We start from the raw sequence: 20,969 nt of genomic DNA, 5'->3' as shown, positions 1-20,969 counted from the left end.
TTATTCAACTTCATTAGTTTAGTCAATTTTGTCAAGCGTCGCTAAAATGAACAAGCCAACACTAGATATCAAATTTATCACATACATACGTCGTTTCTGCATTCATAAAAATCTAACATGAGATATCCTCAAACAAGTGGGAACAATTATCATTAGATAAAAAAAACAAGTAGGATTTTATTTACACAATTGAATTTAATTGAAACAGAATAAAGTACAAAAGGCTCTTGAGTAATGATATCCCTACCCCATGTATGCATCCATCAGAATTATTTTATTTATTTTGAGACGGAGATTGATGGGTGATGCCCGAACCAGGAGCTCCATTGATACAAGTTCTTTTAATATGTGAAATAAATGCATGCAGCCAACCCTAATACTTTATTAGCTTGGTTGAATATTTGTTTCTTGTTGATGCTTTTAGAATCTCCATGTACGTCGCGTCACTACAAGATATTTATGTTTATATGTTTTTTACTTTTCCCTTGGATATGTGCATGTGCATATGCAAATCTGGCTTGTTAATCATAACTTCATAAGTATGTTTACCCACAATCTCACCAGCCCCAAAAAAGATTGTACGAATTGCAAACTTGCCACTATTAGTACTGCAAAAGAGCCTAATAGAATGATGAATAATAACTTGTGCTTTAAGTAACCAGACGACCAGCCAAGCCACTATGATCTGAGTGGAGGAACTGACTGAGCTTGACTTTTCCTTTTATACCTTCAACGATCTAGTGCAATAAGAACATAAATTTAGTTGAAATTAGGATTGATTACATTGGAAAATTCTAAGTAATTCGTACATAGGAGTTGTCCCTAACCCCTACACCTCAGCCACTCCCTCCTTCTCCCCCATCTTCAAACATCATCCATAGATCCATTATTTCTTCTGATAAATCAGCTCAGCTGGCAATAAGGAGGGGAGGGTGGCTTGTTTCACTGGGTTGATGCTTATTATTGAAAACAGAATCAATGGGACATGGTGGGACATGGGGAAGGAATTAGGGTTCAATTGGTCAGAGACTGCAACGAATTTGGGAGGGAAGCTGGTGGGAAGTAAAAACTATGTAAAATGACCATTTTAGCCTTAGATTTAACAAAAAAATGTAACAGATTTGACGACTGGACGGTGTGAGAGAAAGTGAAGTTGAGGACTATAGGAGCCAATATTCAAGTTGGAGGACTAAAACGTAAATCATGTATAAGTTCATGGACCATTGCTCCGAAAAACTTTAGAGGTTGGACTTAAAATGACAGTTATGCCTCTAAATTTGACAATGTAATAGATATGACGATAGGACCACCGAGGCTAATGAAAGTGGAGTTAAGTCACTACAACAACCATTTTCTCTAAATTCAAAGACCAAAATGTGAATCATGTAAAAGTTCATAGACTATTGCTCATGAAAATGCTATTTTATTATTATTATAAAGTGATAGTGGGTGATAGTGTTGGGACAAGTACAATTCCAACACATAAATTACATAAGCATAGAATTATATTCATATTTCATCTCATCTCCTTAATGAATATTAAAGTTGGAAGGTGTTTGCTTGTGTTCTTTCCCCTCTGTCTCCCATTTGTTGGTTGGAGTCAAAAGCCTCAAAGGCCACTAATTAGGTAATAATTGGGTTGAATTATATCCAAAAGTGAATTGAAAATTTGAAAGTAGACTGGTTATATATAATAATATATAAAGCTCTGATTGCCCAACAATGGCAGCATCCAAAATTCACTCTTCCTCTTCAAACAATTAAATAATAAGAGGATCTATCTCATCTCAAGTAGTCTCAACCAAAAAATAAGATACAGAACGCAGTGCACTGGTGGGTGTATCTGTCTGTTACTGATAATTTATGTGACTGAAAGTGAGCTACAAGCTAATATAAGCTACAGTCCAAAAAAGCGCTTACAGGCTTTAAGGATCTTGCCTCCTTTGTGCTTTTTCTTCATAGATCTTGTTGTCCCCCAAGCAGCAGCTTGATCTTCATCATCATCAATGGGTGATGATGTTAATGTTGTTGTAGATTGGTCATGGATCCTGCAATACCTCTCTGACACTGAAGAAGATCTTCTCATTGAGAATGCTCCTTTGAATGCAGACTGAAATCCAGAAGCAGCTGAAGAAGAAGAAGAGGAGATGGAGTTGTTCCTTTTCAATGCCACCACACTACCAAAGCTCTCTCCAACACTATTGCCTTGTTGTTCATCATCTTCATCTCCTTTCTGATCTTGGGTTGTGCTGTTTTTCTTGATCTGGAGATTGTTTTCTTTGGTTTTCTTGGTGGGGTTTGTGGTGGTGTTGGATTTTTGAGTTGGGGAAAATGATACAAGATCTGAAAAGTCTATGGATCTTGAGTTTTGGGAGTGCCTCATGATGTTGATCTTGGAATATTTATCCATTTTGGTGTGTTTTGAAAATGGAGGTGTGGCTTGTGAATACAGATAGCTAGCTAGCTAGCTAGCTAGAAGTATATACACCAGAAAGAAAAGAAGAAAGAAGAAGAGAAGAGAAGAGAAGAGAAGTTAGAGGTAGAGCTTGAATTGGCGGAGGTAGATGGTAATTTGCATATGCTTATAAAGACAATGGAGCTTTTGAAAGTGGGGCCTTTGTGAGTGCGGGAAGGTCCAAAGGATGGGGTATAGAAGGTGAGAAGAAACTGGAGACATGTTGTGGATGAGAAGACTCGTGAGTTGAAAATAGCTAAAGGGTAGATTCCTAACCATCTGGTGTGCATTAAAAAGTGAAAGATGTCAGATTTGGCAACATATTGATGGTAACAGGAGGAGAATAGGGAAAAGGATTATTATTATTATTATTATTATGCATGTAAGGAAAAAAGGGTGTTAATTGCGGTTAATTACAACTCTTTCTTATTGGGAAGTTTGGTATTAGACCATCTCCAATGCATTTATACCATCGAGATTTTTTGACCCAAAAAAATTATTGGGATTTTTATTTATTTATAACATTTTAACTTAAAGAAGTTGAAATTTCAAAAATATAATTTTATTTCACTTGAAATGAAAATGAGTACAACAACGTTGAGAATGAAAACAAGTACAACAACGTTGAACATGAAAACAAGTACCACAACGTTGAAAATGAAAACGAGTACCACAACGTTGAAAATGAAAACGAGTACCACACGAATTAAATTAAAAACAACTTTAACTGTAAATGGCTTATAGTTCAAGTAATTAAGAGCATTTACCCATGAGGTCTTAAGTTCGATTCCCCCTTTTCTCAATATCACTTGCATAATAAATAAATAAAATAATATTAGCAAAACACAAAACACATTCACCGCATCTCCTCCCAATTGTCAATGAGTTAGGCATTCTAGTCCGGGTTGAACGGTTGATATAATCTAATGGAGTATACCTTACAAAAAGAACATAAAACCTTTAAGATTGGAAGGTTTGAAACTACTCATGATCAATAGATGTGGTATGTTTCTTCAAGTCATCGTGGTTGTTCTATTATTTTATCTTATTTTTTGGGTTAGTCTTTGACTTTGTTTGGGAATGCTTTTTGAGGTGCTAAAAATGTTTTTAATAGCGTTTAGCTGAAATAGTTAAAAGTACTTCCGAGTTTGAAAATACTTATCCAGTATACACTTTGATTTTTAACAATTTTTTCACATATTTCTAACAAAAGAACACTTGACAAAAGTATGCCCAAACAAATCATTTCTCATCCACTTCAATCGACGAGATGCGATGTCTTAATTTTTTATTTACTATTTCTCATACTCTCTTTAGGTGTAGAAATCATGATGAAGAACCTTCCCTTTTACCAAAATCAAATGGGAAGTGAATGGTTGACCTAAAATTTTGTTTACAACTATTTTGATGCTTCAATGAATTTGTGAAAGGTTGAATTGGGGTAAGATGAGTTGCCAATAAAGATCCCATCTAGAGTGACTGGTGGTGGTGGAATATGGTGGTGAATAGGTTTGTGGCTTCTTCATTTTTCCTTTCAAAGTTAAGAAGGGGAAAGGGAAAAAACTCACACATGCGGGTACCATGAGGGCTTGAATCCAGGACCACTTGAAAGTGCACCAAGGGTCTGGGCTAATCCAACTAGCACCCTATTGGTATTACATTACATTTGCAAGGAGGCTAGAATGAAGGGTTATAGTGAGGACTTATAATGAGGGTCCTTTATAGCTGTCTGATATAGTCTTGTAAAAATTGTCCAAGCATGATGGGCTACTCTGAACTCGGCCCTACTTTTTGGGCTTTTGGCTGGCCCAACTCGTTATTACGGGCTTACTACATCATTTTTTTTTTTTTGGTATTAACTTCGTACCCTGATTAAGTTTCCCAAAATTCATACTTTAATTAATTATATACGTGGCCTATTTGATAGGGCCATATAGGGCCGTTCATGAGCCCAAAAGTTTTTGACCCTTGGGTAGGGTTTAGGCTTAGCCTATTTTAGATAGGGCTAACCCATTCAATCCCTAGAGCAAAAAAGGTCCGTAACTAACTAGGGTCTGAAGTAACCCTCAATAGGGCCGAATGAGCCCATTTTACATGCCTATCTAGAAATATCTAACTCAATAAGTGGAGTTACATAATGTAGGGAGAGGGAAATACAAATTGAATTAGTAGAAGAAAGGCAAGCCCTTATTTGATTACAAACATTTTGTGGTGCCTTATTTTGAAAGACTAGGCGATTGTTTTGTTCCCAGCAAACAATAAAACATTTAATTATATAGGAAAGTGAAAGATTATACCATCCAAACCATTCTATAATATCCTCATTTTGAGGCAAGTGACAATTTTTTGTCCCAAAAAAACTTCAAGTGACAATTATTCTTAAAATAAAAAATATGGTGAAAATAGAAATAGAAAGTGTGCTACAAGTTGAGCACCATTTGGACAATTTATTTATATTTGTTGATAAACTAGCAATTAAAAGTCCTTGACCCAAAAAAATAAAAAATAATACATTGGGGGCCCACCGTTCCTTCCCCATACATTTTCTGGTTCTCATAACAACAACTCACACGGGTCAATAAAAATCTTTCAAATTCGGTCAAACCCCACAACACGAACTCTCTCTCTCTCTCTCTCTGTTCCCCTCACTCACTCCCTCCCGTGCTTTTCGCACATTTGACATACATCTCTCTCTCTCTCTCTCTGAGTAGGGTTTCTCTTCCGAAAACCTAGTCCTCGAGCCAGGGTTTTGTATAATCGAAGCCGAATCTCGCACTGGCATTGCACAATTCGCAAGAATTCCAAGTAGAACGACTGCGTTTCAGCTCTGTTTCCTGCCAGTTCCATTTCTAGCTAAAAAAATGTATTGCATCCGCCTAATTTCTGCAAAATATTCATACATTTACACATTTAATTACACTTTTTGGTTAGCTCGACCTTGAATTGTTTAATGTGAGCTATATTTTCAGCTTCGATCTGGTTTCTGTGTAAAATTTGTCAACTTTTCAATACTTCTGAGCTGAATTTATGGACTCTAATGATAGCTTTTGGATTAGGACATATGCGAAGCTGTATGTTGAGTTCTTATAAACTTATTTGTGAAAAATGCAGCTTTGGATCTTTGTTTGGTGAAAAATAGCGATGTGCTGAGTGATGGCGCTTAAGGTTCCAGCTCCAAAAGCTGCTGAGATTGCGATTGCATCAATTGGGCATGGATATGATATATCCATCGATTTAAGGCTCAAGTACTGCAAAGGAGAGTCGTACACTTCTCGATTGATTGAAATCGATGACGATGGGGGTCGTGAGATTGTTCTTCCAGGTGGGATTACAATCCCCAATGTTCCCAAATCAATAAAATGCGATAAAGGAGAGCGCACACGCTTCAGGTCCGATGTTCTCTCTTTCCAACAGGTATCTTCAGTTGTTCTCAATCCCAATTCTCACATGTTTCGGTGTGCATACTACCATTGCAGTTTTGTTATCTAAAATCTAAAATCTAATCTTCATATTTGTGGCCTGTTTTTAAACAGTTGTACATATGGATACAATCTAGCAAAAATGTTATTTGTATACAGTCTTTTATGCTTGTTTGATGATTATAGTAGTTTAACTAACACAAAAATGGACAAAACCATGAGATAGCTGAATGCTGATTACCCTGCCCCAAGAAAGGAACAAAAAAAGTCCTAGTGTGAAATCCAGGCTCCTTGTTGTTTGGTCATGGGGATTGGGTGGTGTTAGGCTGGATTTCTAGTAATGAACAAATATTTGAATGCTGGATTGCATACCCTTAAAAATACCAGAGTAGCTTCTATGCTAAGATACTGCATTAGATTCTCCTAAGTGAATTTTATTTGTCTATTGTGATTTTGCTTTAAGCATGTAAAGTGGTAGTAGAGCAGAAAGTGAATTTGCTGCCTTTTTTTTTTTCTTTTTTTTTTCTTTTCTTTTTTTAATCTCTCTCGTTTTCTCTCTCCCTGCAGATGTCAGAGCAGTTCAACCAGGAAATTTCATTGACTGGAAAAATACCCTCAGGTCTTTTCAATTCTATGTTTGAATTCTCAGGCTGTTGGCAGAAAGATGCAGCTAACACTAAGACCCTTGCTTTCGATGGGGTGTTCATCACTCTCTATACTGTTGCACTGGAAAAATCTCAGATGGTACTACTTGATAACGTTAAAAAGGCAGTCCCATCATCATGGGAACCTGCTGCATTAGCAAGGTGAATTACATGATAACATTAGTGTCTATATACATGCTGGGTTTACAGAGTTTTTGGGCAAATGATAACGTTAGTGCTGATCTACGCGAAGCTCAGTCTTTAAAGCTTCATGTCATTAATTCATACTACAGTTTATTGACTTCTGATAGGAAGCTTGTCTTTGTAATATACTTTTCAAATGCTATTTGATTTGCATATGCCATGCACATATGTGCCTTGCGTGTGTAAGGAGGTATAAAAAGAGAAAAAGGGTAAGAACCATGGTTCATAAGGCTTGTCCAAAATATTTATTTAGTTTTTCCAAGCAAGTGAATTTGATTTGTTTGTGAAATATTTAGGGTAAGAACCATACTTCATCAATTCATTTTTAGCAGAATTCTGTTGTACTTGTACCATACTCCTGCAATTCAGTGTTTGGTTATGTGGTAACAAAGTGGACACTAGGGTTGGTCATATTCAATGATGCAAATAACTGACAAGATTCTTCTTTCTGGTTCTGTGCCAGCTAGGAAATATTTTTGCATGGCAAACATTTTGTTTCAAGAAATAACAAGTGTGCTTTGTTATTAAAGAACTCTTCTTAACAATCTTCTCATGTATAACCAGAGGTGTCAACAGCTTTGCAAACTTTTCCTTTCTTTTTTGACTTATTTATTGCCATTTATGTCTAGAGCTTTTATTGTCTAGGGAATGCAAGAACTCTTTACATTAATGAGCATCTGTTGCCCGAGGATCCTGATTATGTTCTGGAACTAAGAAATAACTTTAGTATTCACGTTGCCAAGGAAACACCTCATTAAAAGACTTGCCAAAATTAAATTGCATCCAATGCAAGGGACCTAAATTATGTTTCATGGTCATGCATATTCTTGCAAAATACTTGGACCTCATGGTTCTCAAGTGAAATAACCAATTTTCATGTTGATGTTTTTTTTGGTTTGAACTATATGGCATCTGTAAAATGCAGTAATAGGTGGGGTTGAGTCTTCTTACCATCGAGAGTTATGATCTCTATGTCTCGTGGTGAACACAAATGTTATGATATATCTTCTTTCTTTTATTAGTTTTATTTTATCTAAGTGTACTATATTCAAACTTGAACACTGGAATGTGTTTTTAATAGTTCATGTTCATTCTAGGTTTATAGAGACATTTGGAACCCATATTGTTGTTGGTGTGAAGATGGGAGGGAAGGATGTTATATATATGAAGCAGCAGCATTCTTCAACTCTTCAACCAGCTGATATACAGAAAAAATTAAAGGATATGGCAGATAAAAGGTTTTTAGATGCAAATGGTCAGTATGGTATGCCTTCGGAACAAGTTTACAAGAATGACAGGGTTCGTAACGCATCTATGGTACTTAATTTAGTTCAACATTTTAATTTTAGCATCTAAATTGTTTCAATCAATAGTATATGTTACCTACAATCTGATTCCTTACAGTGAGTTTGGTCTTTGGACTGCTAATAACTATTAGTTTTATTTCTTAATTCTCGAAGGAATCCTGTCTGTTTGGTTAGATAATAAAATTGCTCTTAGATGGCAAGAAGTAGTTCTGAATCTACTGACCTGTTTATAAAAAGAATGGATGACAAAGTATTTGAAGGTTAAAGGTTAATATCCTTTGTTCTGGATAATTTTGAATCTTGGTATTCCAGAGTTTCTAGTGATTATATGTGGGATAGATACAAGGATGTATCCTTTCCTAGATGTATCAAAATTCCTGAGTTGATATAATGAGTTGAAAAGAAAACCTTCAGAGTAATTCATATTAGACTATGACTTGAAATCTATTTCATTTTCTTAAAGTTTTCATTTGTGTGACACATGTGAAGGAAAAGCCCGTTGAAACTGGATTACCAAAGATTTGCAAAATGGTTGTTATTGTTGAATAAAATTATTCTTTTGGATGATTTAAGTTATATGGAAGCATAAGTTGATGGGAGTTGTTGTGTTTTTAGGCATATAGGTGCTGAAGTAATAGTTTTGCTATTTTGTTTTGGCAGGGATTTATTGTTTCCTTGTCCTTGTGGGATTTGATTTTGGATTGCCTAATATAATTCTTTTTATCAACAATGGATTGCCTTAAAAAGTTATTGTCTGAATTAGTTACGTATCCTTCTTTCCCCTTCAAAAGGAGATCTTATCTTCTTCTTTTTTTCTCAGTTTGAAATCAGGGAGCAGAGGTTGCGCTTTGCAGATACTAGTCCATCAAGTTCTTATTCACGCAAGGAAGTGCGTTTTATTACTAAACCTCGTTCATTGTCTGACTGAATTCATTGGTTATTAGATATCTTTGTAAATCTTACTTTTTAAAATTGTGCGTCTGTGTATTTTGTCACTAAATTACTTTAGTTGCAGGATATTGTAAGCATTTGCAAGAGGAGAGGTGGAAGTGATACGAGAAATCTATCCCATAATGAATGGTTACAAACTGTTCAGTTTGAACCTGATGTAATTGCGATGTCATTTATACCAATTACTTCTCTGCTGAATGGAGTTCCAGGGAGTGGATTCTTGAGCCATGCCATAAATCTTTATTTACGATGTAAGCAAAAATTATTCTGTTTGCATCACTGTTGCATTTGATTTTCTATTTACTGCATTTAAAAATCTTGACTCTCATTTGTGTATATCATATCTATAGATAGTTTGGTATGTTATGTTGCCAGAGTTTCAATCCAAATCATTGATGAAGCGGAATCTTGTTTGGATGCATGGTATAGATTCACAGTTTGGCAGCATGTCATATATTTGGAAAGAGAACATGGACTTGCGTTTGCACATGCCGTAGGAAGCTGCTTTTTACATTTATTTATGGTTTGTTAAGTTTTAGGAGTCGGGAGTTCTTCTGCTGGAGATGGGCTGTTGTTGTGACCCGTGGGTCTAATTTCAGGTTTCTAGCCGTTGATGCTTGTTCAAGATTATGTGCAATCCTAATCTGAGGTGCCATAGGTTGGGATGGGCAATGGGTACCCATTTGGTGTTAGGAATTGGTGGTGGTGATGGTGACGGTTGTGTGTCTTTTGCGTACCCATTGCCCATCCCTGGTGCTGGGACTCAAATCCACAACCTCCCTCTTAAGGGGAAAGGCACTGCTGTGTAACAAGGGTCAGTGGTTTTCTATCTATTTTACTAGACGAAGTTATGCAAATTCTCCAACTTCCTGTCACCGCAAACTGTTAATTCTTACCTTAAAAACTGTGAGTCAGCCTATTCAAAAACTCTAGAATCTACAAGTAGCCAACTTAACTTCATCAGCACTGTTTACAGCCCTTAAAAGCCCCGAGCTAAATTCTTTTTCCATCCCAGCAAATTTCTAAGACTGCAGTTGTCTTTCCTAAACGTTTTCTAAATAGAAGTTTCTTGGAAATTTTTTTTTTTCACTTTCTTTGGTATTGATTTGTAATTTTTTTTAGTTTGTGAAAGAAACTAAATATAAGTAATAAATTTACTGAGATTTTGAGTTTTTGAAAGCATCATTTCCTAAACTGAAACTATGTCAGATTTTCATGTGTAGCTTCTAAAACCTTTTATTTGTAGTTTCCAGGAAAGTATCCTCCACCATGTTTTGTTTTCTTTACTTTTAGAAGAATAAAATATGAGCTATTGGGAAATTTGATGCCAAAAATAAAAAGAGAGTCTGTTTAAGTGATGAAGCACTCTAGCATATGAATGTAGTGGCCATGCATATACTGCCTACAATGGAATATTGGGGCCAATTTGTTTTGACTAAGAGGAGATTACACCTTCCAAAACCGATTGTGCTTTTCTAATGGATATTGCACATTTCTGTTATAAAAGCATGCTTGTGAACGGGAATCATGATCCTTTTAATTTTAAGAGTAACTTAGCACAATTGTTCCATTAATGGAGAAACACCTTCTGGAGCTGAGGAGTTTATAATCTGTAGGGTTGGTCCACAATATTACAGGATAAGTTTTTAGCTTTGCAACAGATTCAAAGCATTATCATTTTTTTTTTATAAATAAAATAAAGAAAAGAAACAGGAGTAAATTTCAGTTCTGCTCCTATCTTGCAGATAAACCACCAATTGAAGAGCTCCATCAGTTTTTGGAATTCCAGCTGCCAAGGCAATGGGCACCAGTTTTTAGTGAACTTCCTCTTGGTCCACAGCGGAAACAACAAAGCAATGCATCTCTACAGTTTAGCTTAATGGGGCCTAAACTTTACGTTAACACCAGTCTGGTAATGTATCCCTATGCTTACCTTTTTTTTCTTCAGAAAGATAGAAAAGAAAAAATTTGTTGCGACTGAGTGGTTTAAAATACATTTTTTTATGTTCATGGGACAATTTTTTTTGTCATGTTGAAGTTGAACCAGTCATTCATCCATTAACTCAAGAAACTGTTTTATTCTGTCTATTTTTAGAACAGAAGGTAATAGAAAACTTTTGTCACCCTGTTCTCATATCTTTTTTTTTTTTTTTTTGGTCAATCCCTGTTCTCAATACAATGTTTCTATTCAAAAAAAAAGTTCTGCAATTCTCTGAATTGATAATGGACTCTGTTTGAGTGGTGATTTACTGTCTTCGCATTTGTCATGATGCTCCACTAATTCCATGACATAAACTATACCATCTGATTATTGAACAGAAAATAGAGAGAGAGAATGTGATGTGAGTACTTGGCATGCTTTAAACAGTTTTCTTTCTGGCAATCATTATTTGTTATACGTTGATATCAGGTTGACGTAGGAAAGAGGCCAGTGACTGGTCTGCGGCTGTACCTAGAAGGCAAAAGAAGCAACCGTTTGGCCATCCACTTACAACACCTGTCCTCTCTTCCAAAAATCTTCCAACTCGAAGATGATCCAAATGGAAACTTCCGTCGTGATTCCTATGATCGTAAATACTACGAGAAAGTCCAATGGAAGAACTTCTCTCATGTCTGCACTGCGCCTGTGGAGTCTGATGAGGATCTTTCAATAGTAACCGGAGCCCAGTTACAGGTTGAGAATTATGGAATAAAGAATATCCTCTTCTTGAGACTCCGGTTTTCTACTGTTTTTGGGGCTACAGTTGTAAAGCATCCTGAATGGGATGGATCACCAGGTTTGGCACATAAATCTGGACTCATATCAACACTAATCAGCCATCATTTTACAACAGTTCAGAAGCCGCCTCCGCGGCCAGCAGATGTGAACATAAATTCTGCTGTTTACCCTGGGGGTCCTCCGGTCCCTATCCAAGCTCCAAAGCTTCGGAAATTTGTTGATACAACAGAGATGACAAGAGGGCCACAAGAGACTCCAGGTTATTGGGTTGTCTCTGGGGCAAGGCTAGTGGTTGAGAAGGGCAGGATTTCACTCCGTGTGAAGTATTCTTTATTGACTGTGATATTACCTGATGAAGAGTTGGAGGGACATTAGCTCATTCTGCTTTTTGTCAAATTAAAATGGAGAAGTTCCCAAGAAGAAAAGAAGTTACATGGTATAGATGTATGGTACTAAGAGGAGGAAGAACGGGGTGGATGTGAGAGGGTGAGGGTATTTGAAATCAGAGGGTTAGGATTCGTGTATATTTCATTTCTCACCTCTGATGTCATTTGTTTTGAATGTAGATTTTTCTGATCTTCACAAGTTCATAACAGGGCAGGGTTCTGTCATTTGCAAATTTATCTGATGTAAAATTTTGGGTGGGGTATATGAGCTGAGCTTTTGGCTTTCAACGGTTTGCGGATTGGGTAGGCTTCAGCCATGGTGTCTAGATTTGGATGAATTTACCGTAACAGAAGAGGCGGTTACGTCTTCCTTGTAAACATATAGGGAAAGGGAATCAAAATCCATTTTTGCATGGAATTGACATTCCAGAAATAATTTCATTTTACAAGCTAAGCTCCAAATCAGTTATGCCTTTGAGTTTCCTCCAGACAATTTTTAATTCTTGTGTTTCTACTAAATTTTTTTGGATATTTCTACAATATTGTGCACCCACTTGCGACTTTAGACGTATGACAAAAAAGTCAGGTTCATAAAAAAGGCCCTAAGCTTGGCTGCTCATTGTGCACCCACTTGCGACTTTTGTTCCATTGACCCTCTTCTAGCATGCTAAGGTCCTTAGATGAGGGTCTTATCTAAGGTCTTTAGATGAGGCTCTATCTTTTAGCCATTGGATCAAATTAGTTAGTTTAATTCAACAGTTAATAAATACAACCTCATCTAAGGCCCTCACTATAGAATACCGGGTGGATTATGTTTGTATATTGCATTATCTGTATATCTCATTCAAACTCTGCGCACTTGGACTCGAGTTTTAATTTTTCAATTATGCAATTGCTTCCTTCTAATTCAACTATTTTGCCACACAAATTTCAAGTGGGCAATAATTTTCTCCAGAAAGGGAGGGAAACCACAAAATACAGCAAGGAATATCTGATTTTTGACAAAAGTCCATAGTCAAATGCTGATTATCTGGTGAAGGATAGTATGTTCTTGCAGAAGACAGCTTTTAATAGAAAATTTTAGTATGGAACTGAAGAAATATGACCATTTTGTAGATATACAAACAGCCCCGGTAATTATAATGCCGCAATGGAAGTATGTATATCCTAAGGAAGTACCAATTTATGTTCATGGGAAGGCCAACAAATCCCTTCCCTAGAGCAGGAGGGGAGAGGAGCAGGCTGGGCAAGGTAGGTAGGATACTGCTGTCCTGGCATCAACACTGAGAAATCAGGCGCATAAGATGTCGAAACCTGTAAGATGAACAATCAAGATCAGCTCAAACAAGTAGATGAAGTAATTAGAAGAGTTCATATTTTAAGGCTAGGTTGAGCTCAGAAAAGTGAAGAATTCTCAATCATTTGAAGTACAGAGAGCTTGCAGAAGCAGACATAACTAGGGGAAAAAGGACAGTGCAAAAAGTACTCAAATCTAAAAACTCCCCTGTTCTTGTAGAAGAATAAAAGGGGAAATGCAGGTGAAGATATAACGACTTGGAATGCTAGCAATTTTGTTATTCATGCATGATAAGAAAGCACTTTTCTTTTTTTTTTGCATCAGAAAAATTTCAGATTTCCCTTCCAATTATGGAAGTAAAACTAGTACTTGAAGGGAATGGAGAACATTAAAAATCACAAGGGTTTGAAATCAGATTGGAACATATTAAACACAACATAAAATTCCTCTTATGTAATTACTTCAACAACAATATGAAGTAGGAACTTACAGTTTGAGGAATTTTTCAACAACAATATGAAGTAGGAACTTACAGTTTGTGGAATTCCATGCTTCTTAAAAGTGCCAGACTCTAGAGAACCATGAGTTGCGCTTTCAGGTGTGGAAAAGGAAGGACTTGGCTTGAACAAATGTTCAAAGATGGCCATGATAAGAAACATAGATATCAAGATAGCTGTGGCAACAAATCCAAAAGAAATGGCATTCATGGATGTCCCAGAGCTTTTCCATTGCACTTGCCGATCAATTCCCGCTTGAGATGGGCTTGAGTCTGAACTTGTATATATGTTCCATGGTTTTGCTCTTGCAGAACCAATCTCGTTCATAGTCCCACTCACTAGGGTTTCGCTTTCTCCCCACTTTAAAGCTAATTTCGGGGGCAAAAGGGGGTTGGGATATTTGCTATGGATGCTGTAAGAATTAATTGGTGAGAGTGATCAAATGCAGGCTTCTACCTAATTCAGATGTTGGTAACATTTTGATTCTTCTATAAGATTTTCTTTGCACATATATATTGACGCCTCAAGCTGAAAAAGAAAACATGAAAAAGACCTTTAACATTCTGATATAAGGATGATTCAAAACCAATGTTGCAAGAAATCACAGTAAAGATGTAGCAAATAGAAAGAAAAGAAAAATGTAGCTATTGCCTCTTTAAATACCAACAAAAGAGAAGCTCTAGACTCGTACAAATGCATTGATTATGTCAAGTACCATTAAAGGCACAGTATTGGTTATATTTCCTGGGGATGAGTAGTGAACAAGGCAATCCACAGAGATTATGACATTACCATTCTGATCTAGAAAATCAACTTTTGAACTCTGGACAACCACTCAAAAAGCAGTAAAATAAGCAAATAATTGAAACATTTTCTTGAAGAATATTGTATGATAGTTCAAACGGTTTAAGATTTCTTCAAAGCCGATATCATGAATTTAAGCTACAAATAATCTTTCATAACTTGGAACATGTGATATTTATATGCTTAAAAAGATAATTGACCATGAGGCCTTTCACGATCACCAGACTGTCAATGTATCTTCAAATTTCTTGTATTGCTCTAGGGAAAAATTTCACAACACTCAGCTGAAAACAATGCTATGCTTAAGCTCCAAAACAGGTCAAAGAAAACCTGAAAACAGAAAAGACTTGAGACGAAGAAGTCTAAACGTGTCAATTGCTAACTTAAAGGCACTTGACTGCTTCAGGGCACAGGAAGAAGGAGAATGAAAAGTACAGTTTGGGCAGAAAAAATGTTGAGTAGCATTCTGGAAACTGCTTAAATAGTATACGTTTTATGGTAGTCATCATCAACACTTAAAAAGAATATATTTTCCACCAAGAAAAAGGACAGATTTCCTTCAAGTGCAATTTAAAAACCAATTCGTAGAAGTGTTTGGCAAGATTTATACTTGGTCCAAAAACATTTAGAAACAGAAACCCAACTAACCAGCCTATTCAATTAAAACAATGCAAGCCTGCTTCCCGACACTCAAAGAAAGAAGGCAATTATTATCACAATCATCTCCAAATAAGAAATGTACACACAAAAATATTCACTGCAGAAAGGGTGACTCTAAAAATGGACTTAATTGAGTGAACTCTGCTTATAATATGAGGTAAAAATCAGTTCAACTTCATTTCTAACAGACCTGGGTTCTAAAATGGAAGACAAGAGTGAACCCAGCAGATCATTTTCACTCATTTGTTCCTAATTTTCATTCTTTGAGAAGCTACTGGAGATCATAAGCTGGGCTTAAAAATGCAAATGAGATCAACACAAAGAAAAAAACGACACTTAACAAGAAAAAATTTCAACAACAAAAAGTTGATGTTTAATGAGTCCTCTAGACTTACCTGGTCTTAGAAGCACTAAAGCCATTGGTTTTGGTTCATACATATAGCATTAGCAGCAACCATAATCTTAGTCTCCGATTCCATAGCTTTGCTGCTACGAAAAAACAAGACACCAACACTTCTCAATGCATTACTTAAAGGAAGCAGCTCACCCAGCTTTATAATATCTCATAGAAAATGTAAAGACAAAGTTATATGAAAATCCCATTGGCACAACTTTTCTTTTTTATGGTTTGATGTTGATGATCCTGATGCCTAGCTTAATGGATACTATACCTTGTCTGAAGAAGCAAACTTAAAGAAATCAAAAGAATGGGCCTCCCTGTCTGTGTAGCCAAAAACAAAAGTGGGGCACATTGGTGCTTTTTAAAAGTTGGCAACTTTTTTTAAGTGCTAAATCTTCATTTATGTCGCAATTTGTAATTCTAACCCCAACTCATTAACCCACATGAACCCATCTGCCTCTTGGTGGAAACAAGCAGAGAAGCTATGATTTCTCAGCCATTCTGATCATAATTAACTGCATTCTCTTTCCATAAACTTATGAATTAGTAAAAGATTATATGCATCAAGTGCTTAACCATCATGCACAATGCACACATATGATCATTCTAAGTTTCTAACTATCATTTATATTCAACATAACAAATAGGAGAAAATCCACACGGTCAGGCCAGCTAGACAAAGATTAGAGTTGATAAAAAATTACTCTTTTTTGTGGAACCAATTTTATGAACTTTTCTTTTGGTTCAAAAGTCACAGAGATAGCATCAATGACTAACCCAATTCAAATCCAACATTAACATTTGAATGTAATCATGGAAAGGTAACAATATCTCACATAATCTCCAATAATTACCCACTAAATAAAAGAAAGAGAGAAATAAAAAGAAAGAAAAAGCTGCTACAGATTATTAAAACAACCTATATGCAACTAAAGGCTGCTGCAATTTGCAAAGAGAAAGAAAGAAGGCAAGAAGGCATAGGCATTGATTTTTAGATGGCTTTGCCAAATTGGCATTGAATAGGGATTTGGGTTAAAGCACACACACCTAACAAAGCCAGAGGTTATGAAAATACCAGAAAGAGAGAAAGAATTCGAAATGAAATAAATATTTAAGGTGGGTGGGAAAGAAAGAAAGAAACGTGGAGAGAGAATCAATGTTGGATAACTTACAGCTGTGCTGTACCAGATGAGGAATGATTCAAGAGAAGAAAGAAATGGGATGAGAGGGGTAAGCATAGCAAACATAAAGAACAGAGCTACAGAAAAGTAGTGATATAGACCACATTTATTTATTTGTTCATCATATTTTCTTAAACCCATGACATTTGTTTTGTCAGAATCACTAAAGCCAATACCTGTATTCTTTGCAAAATCCCAGTACACTCAAAGCAAAATTTTGCAGGAAAGGACCATACTGTCTCACTCAAAGCTAAAATTGAAGTAAAAAGTCACTCTCTCAATCACAAAAAAACGATAATCCAACTTAGACAACCAGGACTCGAACTTAAAATCTCTTTCAACATTATTTAAAAAAAAAAAAAAGTATCGTCAGACTAAGAATCAGAACTAGTTTATAAGTTAACGGAGAAATGGACTTGTTAAATTACCTGTAAGCCAAGAATGCTTTACCCAAAATAAAAATGAAATAAAATCTGGAAGTGAAGAAATCAAAATATAATGAAAAAAGTAAGCCTAGAGAGGTGCATATATTCATACATACATACATACATACATATTACACATAAAGAATATATTAAAGTATATGCAGAGAAAAAGGAAGAGGGGTAAGCTTTGCGTTGGTAGTAGGGGGGTTTTGTTTGTTGCCGTGAACCCATTGAGTGCGAGGCTTTTGTCAACAAGGCCATCACCATGTCTGAGAATGATGTGAAAGGCTATCTAGACTACTCTTTCATATTCCTAATATTGAGAAAGGAACCATCATTTTTATCTAAAAACAATCAAATGCAAACAACAACAGTATAAAGTGAACATCTTGTTAACTTAAACAGTGAATAAAAGTTTCAGAGCAAACAATAAAAGTGCACAACTAATTCCAATAACTTAACCTTCAGCCCAGATTCTTTTTTTTTCTTTTTTCTTTTTTCTTAAAATTTTTATACAAGCAATATTAGAATATGGGGATTCGAATAAAGGACTTCGGGTGGGTGAGGGAGCCCCTTGCTTACCTAGATTTTTTTCACTCTTTTTATCCAAGGTCTGCTGATCAACTCTTCATCTTTCTCGCAATTTAATTATAAGTTATAACAAAAAAAATTAGATAAAATTAAGTGAGCTAAAATGCCATGTCAAATCAGAAAAGAGAAATGAAGTATGATTCCCTTTTTAATGAAATTACCCATTTCATCACATGAAAGATTGTTACTTTTGATTTCCATGTAAGACATTTCCACAAAGCAAAGCAAAGGGACCCCCATGAAGAAAAAGCACACCGAAGCATAGTTGAAAATAGATTGAAACGCATATGTTTTTCTTTTCCTTGGAGACTTAGCAAGCAAAACAATTTAAAATTATCTTCTCATACTATAGAGTCTACAGTCAAAAGGAAATGAATGCACAAAGAATTTGCATGGGAAAAGAGTTGAAACAACTTGTTTTGCTTTTTCATATCATCTTCATAAGTTTTGCTATTTTCTCTCTTTACTTTAGGCATACTCAGTAATGACCCCCACTTTATTCATGATCTTCATAAGGAAACGTATGAAGGATAAAAAAGAAACAAAGATGGTGCACCCTTATTTGTGTTTTCTTTAAACTCGTGTTGGCAAAAATCTACTTAGGACTTGTTTGGAAGTGCTTATACCAGTAGCGCTTATGTCAAGAGCGCTTCTATAAAAATGGTTGTCACATATATTTTAGTCAAACAAAAATATTCTCAATCTAGCAAGAAAGCATTTCTATAGGTTAATGCCTAGTTGAGAGATTATAGCAGCAGCTTCTGCCTATACAACACAACTCTTGTTTAAGCAGAACTTGGGCTTCTCTCCAGTGTTCTGCAAGCCTTGCAAATAAGGATTAAATAATCAACTCCTGACCCAAATCTAATCTAATGAGAAGGCAATAACCAAATTCAACCATCAACCCCATAAAACAAATTAAACCAAGAACCAAATATATAAAATAAATAAAAAGTTCCATACAACAACCTGGCCTAGAAGGCCTACCGAATGGTTCTAACAAAGATCCCTGGAGAGCCCAGCAAGTCACACAGAGTTCATAAAACAACCTACAACTAACATATCCAATAATAATCAGCATCTGAAAATGTTCACTTCCAGTGCAAGGTTCTTTTTGTCCATAAGCTCAAAGATGCAAATATCTCCTTCTTTTAACCAATTTGCCTTTTCAAATGCTCCCCAACCAGCACTAAATCGGTAGTTTTGAGGATGAAAAATCAAAGTCACAGGCCACAATCTATCTCCGACCAGAAGCCTCGCGGTTTGATTCTTCACTGGAGTGAAATGCTTTCGAAAACTAGCTGGAACATGCTGCAGATATAACATATGGCTCAATGATATATAGTGGAGATGATTTAGAGCTAGACTTTGAATAAAGTGCTACATGTAGAATGTTATAAATCAGTGTCTGAACCAAATGAAGTTGTAGAAATCCCTTACCGCCTTACGGGATGGCCCCAAAGTGATTTTGAAGAATGGGTGGCTTGAGACGAACTTGTTGGCAGCTTTAACAGCAGCCCTCAAAGATGATGGCTTTGAGGAAGAGCGTGGCTTTCTTCTGTTTTTCTCTTGAGGCAGAGGAAAGGACTCCAAACTCTCAACAGACTTAACATCATCATCATCTTCATCTTCATCAATTACTAAAATCTCCAAACTTTCATCAGTTTCAATATCTAAGCTCTCTACAGACTTATCATCATCTTCAATCTCCAAAATTTCTTTTGTAGACATATCATCATCTTCTTCTTCATCGGTTCCTTCAATTTGGGGCATTGTTGGATATTTAATCTCTATGCCGCTTTCATCAAATATCAAGACGTGGAATTTGGATTTCCCTTCATATCGGAAGACTAAGCAGCTACCAAAATCAAGAGAGCAAAACTTAGAGAACTCTGGCCAACCCTTTTCAAACCAAAACTCACCAGCACATCTTTTGAGTTTTATTTCACTTTCCAAACCACCTGGAAGCTTAAAGTGTATTTGATCTGATAGTTGCTCTCCATGTTTGTTCATAAATGTCTTTGGCACCCTCTGCACAAAACAAAAACTTGTCAACTAGCTATTTCATAAAGCAATCTAGAACTTCTCCATAGCCAACAAAACAAAGCCATATATGTAGTGCAGAGAAGTGTTTTGAAAGGCGAGGCACTTAAAGCGTTGAGGTGTATGCCTCCCGAGACACTTTCATGCTTTTAATGTTAAAAATATTAAATAATTAAATTGAAATACTAATTCTTATTCAAGCGTAATAATCAATCCAGTATAATCAAATATGATTGTTAATATCACAATCATAAATCCTAAAATATAAAAGACTCAATTGTTCATAAAATATTCAACATCAAAGGGAGAATTCAATTCATTCACAGTAAGTTAGATAGCTAAGGCAGCATGTTTTCTTACATGGAATTGGCTAGGCTAGGACTAATCACAAGGATAGGGTTGGCTTGGACTAAGTCCTATCCTATGTTTGGTGGGGACGCCGGACTAAGAGGGACTAAGGGGAAGATGTGCACTTTTTTACTCCTTACTGCAGGAAATGTATTTTTGTCAAATCAACCCAAACACAAAGCCATTCAATTTTGCAAGAGCAAAATTTGACTAATCAGAATAAACCCAAGTCAGAATTGGGCTGCTGGGCTAATTAAGTTAAGCCCCTCATTTAAACTTGTCAAAAACAAGCCCAGTTAGGAAAGATCGATTCATCAGACCTTAGGTCGGGACTGACGGGTCTCGAACCCGCAAGCGCAAAATCAATATGTCGAGAATCCTCTGTCTATATACGAAGTGCAGGCTTGTGTGGGAGTGGGACTTTAGGACAAGACTCTGCAAGACCCATAAAGATGTTAGAGGTTCCGCTCGTTTGTCTTTCTCTGCTTTCTGGAGTTACCAGGCCTCCGACCTCTTTCATGGCTTGAATGGGTCAAGAAAAGTAGCATGAAAAGGCGGGTCTTATCTCAGACAGAGCACGACTGGTCAAAATAGAAAACAAAGCCCTCCTATTTCATTCATAAAGCAGAAGTTAAAAG

General features: G+C 36.2%; 4 protein-coding genes across 6 annotated transcripts; 1 reads left to right on the top strand and 3 right to left on the bottom strand.

The window, feature by feature from the left end:
- Positions 1-1,623: 1,623 nt before the first annotated feature.
- On the bottom strand, positions 1,624-2,564 carry LOC117614645. The gene has a single exon (XM_034343524.1). The coding sequence runs from the start codon at positions 2,408-2,410 to the stop codon at positions 1,898-1,900; it is 513 nt and encodes a 170-aa protein (XP_034199415.1). The 5' UTR covers positions 2,411-2,564; the 3' UTR covers positions 1,624-1,897.
- A 2,478-nt stretch (positions 2,565-5,042) lies between these two features.
- Positions 5,043-12,534, top strand: LOC117614707 (MACPF domain-containing protein At4g24290). Of its 2 annotated transcripts, none has more exons than XM_034343603.1 (8): positions 5,043-5,318; positions 5,567-5,869; positions 6,442-6,680; positions 7,820-8,021; positions 8,850-8,918; positions 9,045-9,231; positions 10,726-10,892; positions 11,391-12,534. In XM_034343603.1, the coding sequence occupies exons 2-8, from the start codon at positions 5,609-5,611 to the stop codon at positions 12,072-12,074; spliced, it is 1,809 nt and encodes a 602-aa protein (XP_034199494.1). In that variant the 5' UTR covers positions 5,043-5,318; positions 5,567-5,608; the 3' UTR covers positions 12,075-12,534. The 2 variants fall into 2 exon arrangements, with proteins under 2 accessions (XP_034199494.1, XP_034199493.1); XM_034343602.1 differs by having other exon boundaries at positions 7,820-8,039.
- Positions 12,535-13,156: 622 nt separating this feature from the next.
- On the bottom strand, positions 13,157-16,680 carry LOC117614332. Of its 2 annotated transcripts, none has more exons than XM_034343114.1 (3): positions 15,739-16,680; positions 13,916-14,407; positions 13,157-13,399 (listed from the first exon to the last, which is right to left on the bottom strand). In XM_034343114.1, exons 2-3 carry the CDS (start codon positions 14,204-14,206, stop codon positions 13,253-13,255), a joined length of 438 nt encoding a protein of 145 aa, XP_034199005.1. In that variant the 5' UTR covers positions 14,207-14,407; positions 15,739-16,680; the 3' UTR covers positions 13,157-13,252. The 2 variants fall into 2 exon arrangements, with proteins under 2 accessions (XP_034199005.1, XP_034199006.1); XM_034343115.1 differs by lacking the exon at positions 15,739-16,680 and adding an exon at positions 15,534-15,716.
- Positions 16,681-18,858: 2,178 nt separating this feature from the next.
- On the bottom strand, positions 18,859-20,773 carry LOC117614321 (B3 domain-containing transcription factor VRN1-like). Its single transcript, XM_034343089.1, has 3 exons — positions 20,344-20,773; positions 19,381-19,971; positions 18,859-19,251 (listed from the first exon to the last, which is right to left on the bottom strand). The coding sequence occupies exons 2-3, from the start codon at positions 19,951-19,953 to the stop codon at positions 19,015-19,017; spliced, it is 810 nt and encodes a 269-aa protein (XP_034198980.1). The 5' UTR covers positions 19,954-19,971; positions 20,344-20,773; the 3' UTR covers positions 18,859-19,014.
- Positions 20,774-20,969: the final 196 nt, after the last annotated feature.

Source organism: Prunus dulcis, chromosome 1 (genome assembly GCF_902201215.1).
Source record: "Prunus dulcis chromosome 1, ALMONDv2, whole genome shotgun sequence".
Lineage (NCBI taxonomy): Eukaryota > Viridiplantae > Streptophyta > Magnoliopsida > Rosales > Rosaceae > Prunus > Prunus dulcis.
The sequence above is the reverse complement of the archived record's forward strand: the minus strand, read 5'-3'. Positions and strand labels throughout refer to the sequence as shown.

What these genes read in the sequence shown, in the direction of transcription:
- LOC117614707 (XM_034343602.1), top strand. Translation starts at nt 5,609, where the DNA reads ATGGCGCTTAAGGTTCCAGCTCCAAAAGCTGCTGAGATTGCGATTGCA. An exon ending in GGGTTCGTAACGCATCTATG is followed by an intron (nt 8,040 to 8,849) that starts GTACTTAATTTA and finishes TTTTTTTCTCAG; the next exon opens with TTTGAAATCAGGGAGCAGAG. An exon ending in TTTACGTTAACACCAGTCTG is followed by an intron (nt 10,893 to 11,390) that starts GTAATGTATCCC and finishes CGTTGATATCAG; the next exon opens with GTTGACGTAGGAAAGAGGCC.
- LOC117614321 (XM_034343089.1), bottom strand. Translation starts at nt 19,953, where the DNA reads ATGAACAAACATGGAGAGCAACTATCAGATCAAATACACTTTAAGCTT. An exon ending in TGGGGCCATCCCGTAAGGCG is followed by an intron (nt 19,252 to 19,380) that starts GTAAGGGATTTC and finishes TTATATCTGCAG; the next exon opens with CATGTTCCAGCTAGTTTTCG.
- LOC117614645 (XM_034343524.1), bottom strand. Translation starts at nt 2,410, where the DNA reads ATGGATAAATATTCCAAGATCAACATCATGAGGCACTCCCAAAACTCA.
- LOC117614332 (XM_034343114.1), bottom strand. Translation starts at nt 14,206, where the DNA reads ATGAACGAGATTGGTTCTGCAAGAGCAAAACCATGGAACATATATACA. An exon ending in AGCATGGAATTCCACAAACT is followed by an intron (nt 13,400 to 13,915) that starts GTAAGTTCCTAC and finishes TTCATCTTACAG; the next exon opens with GTTTCGACATCTTATGCGCC.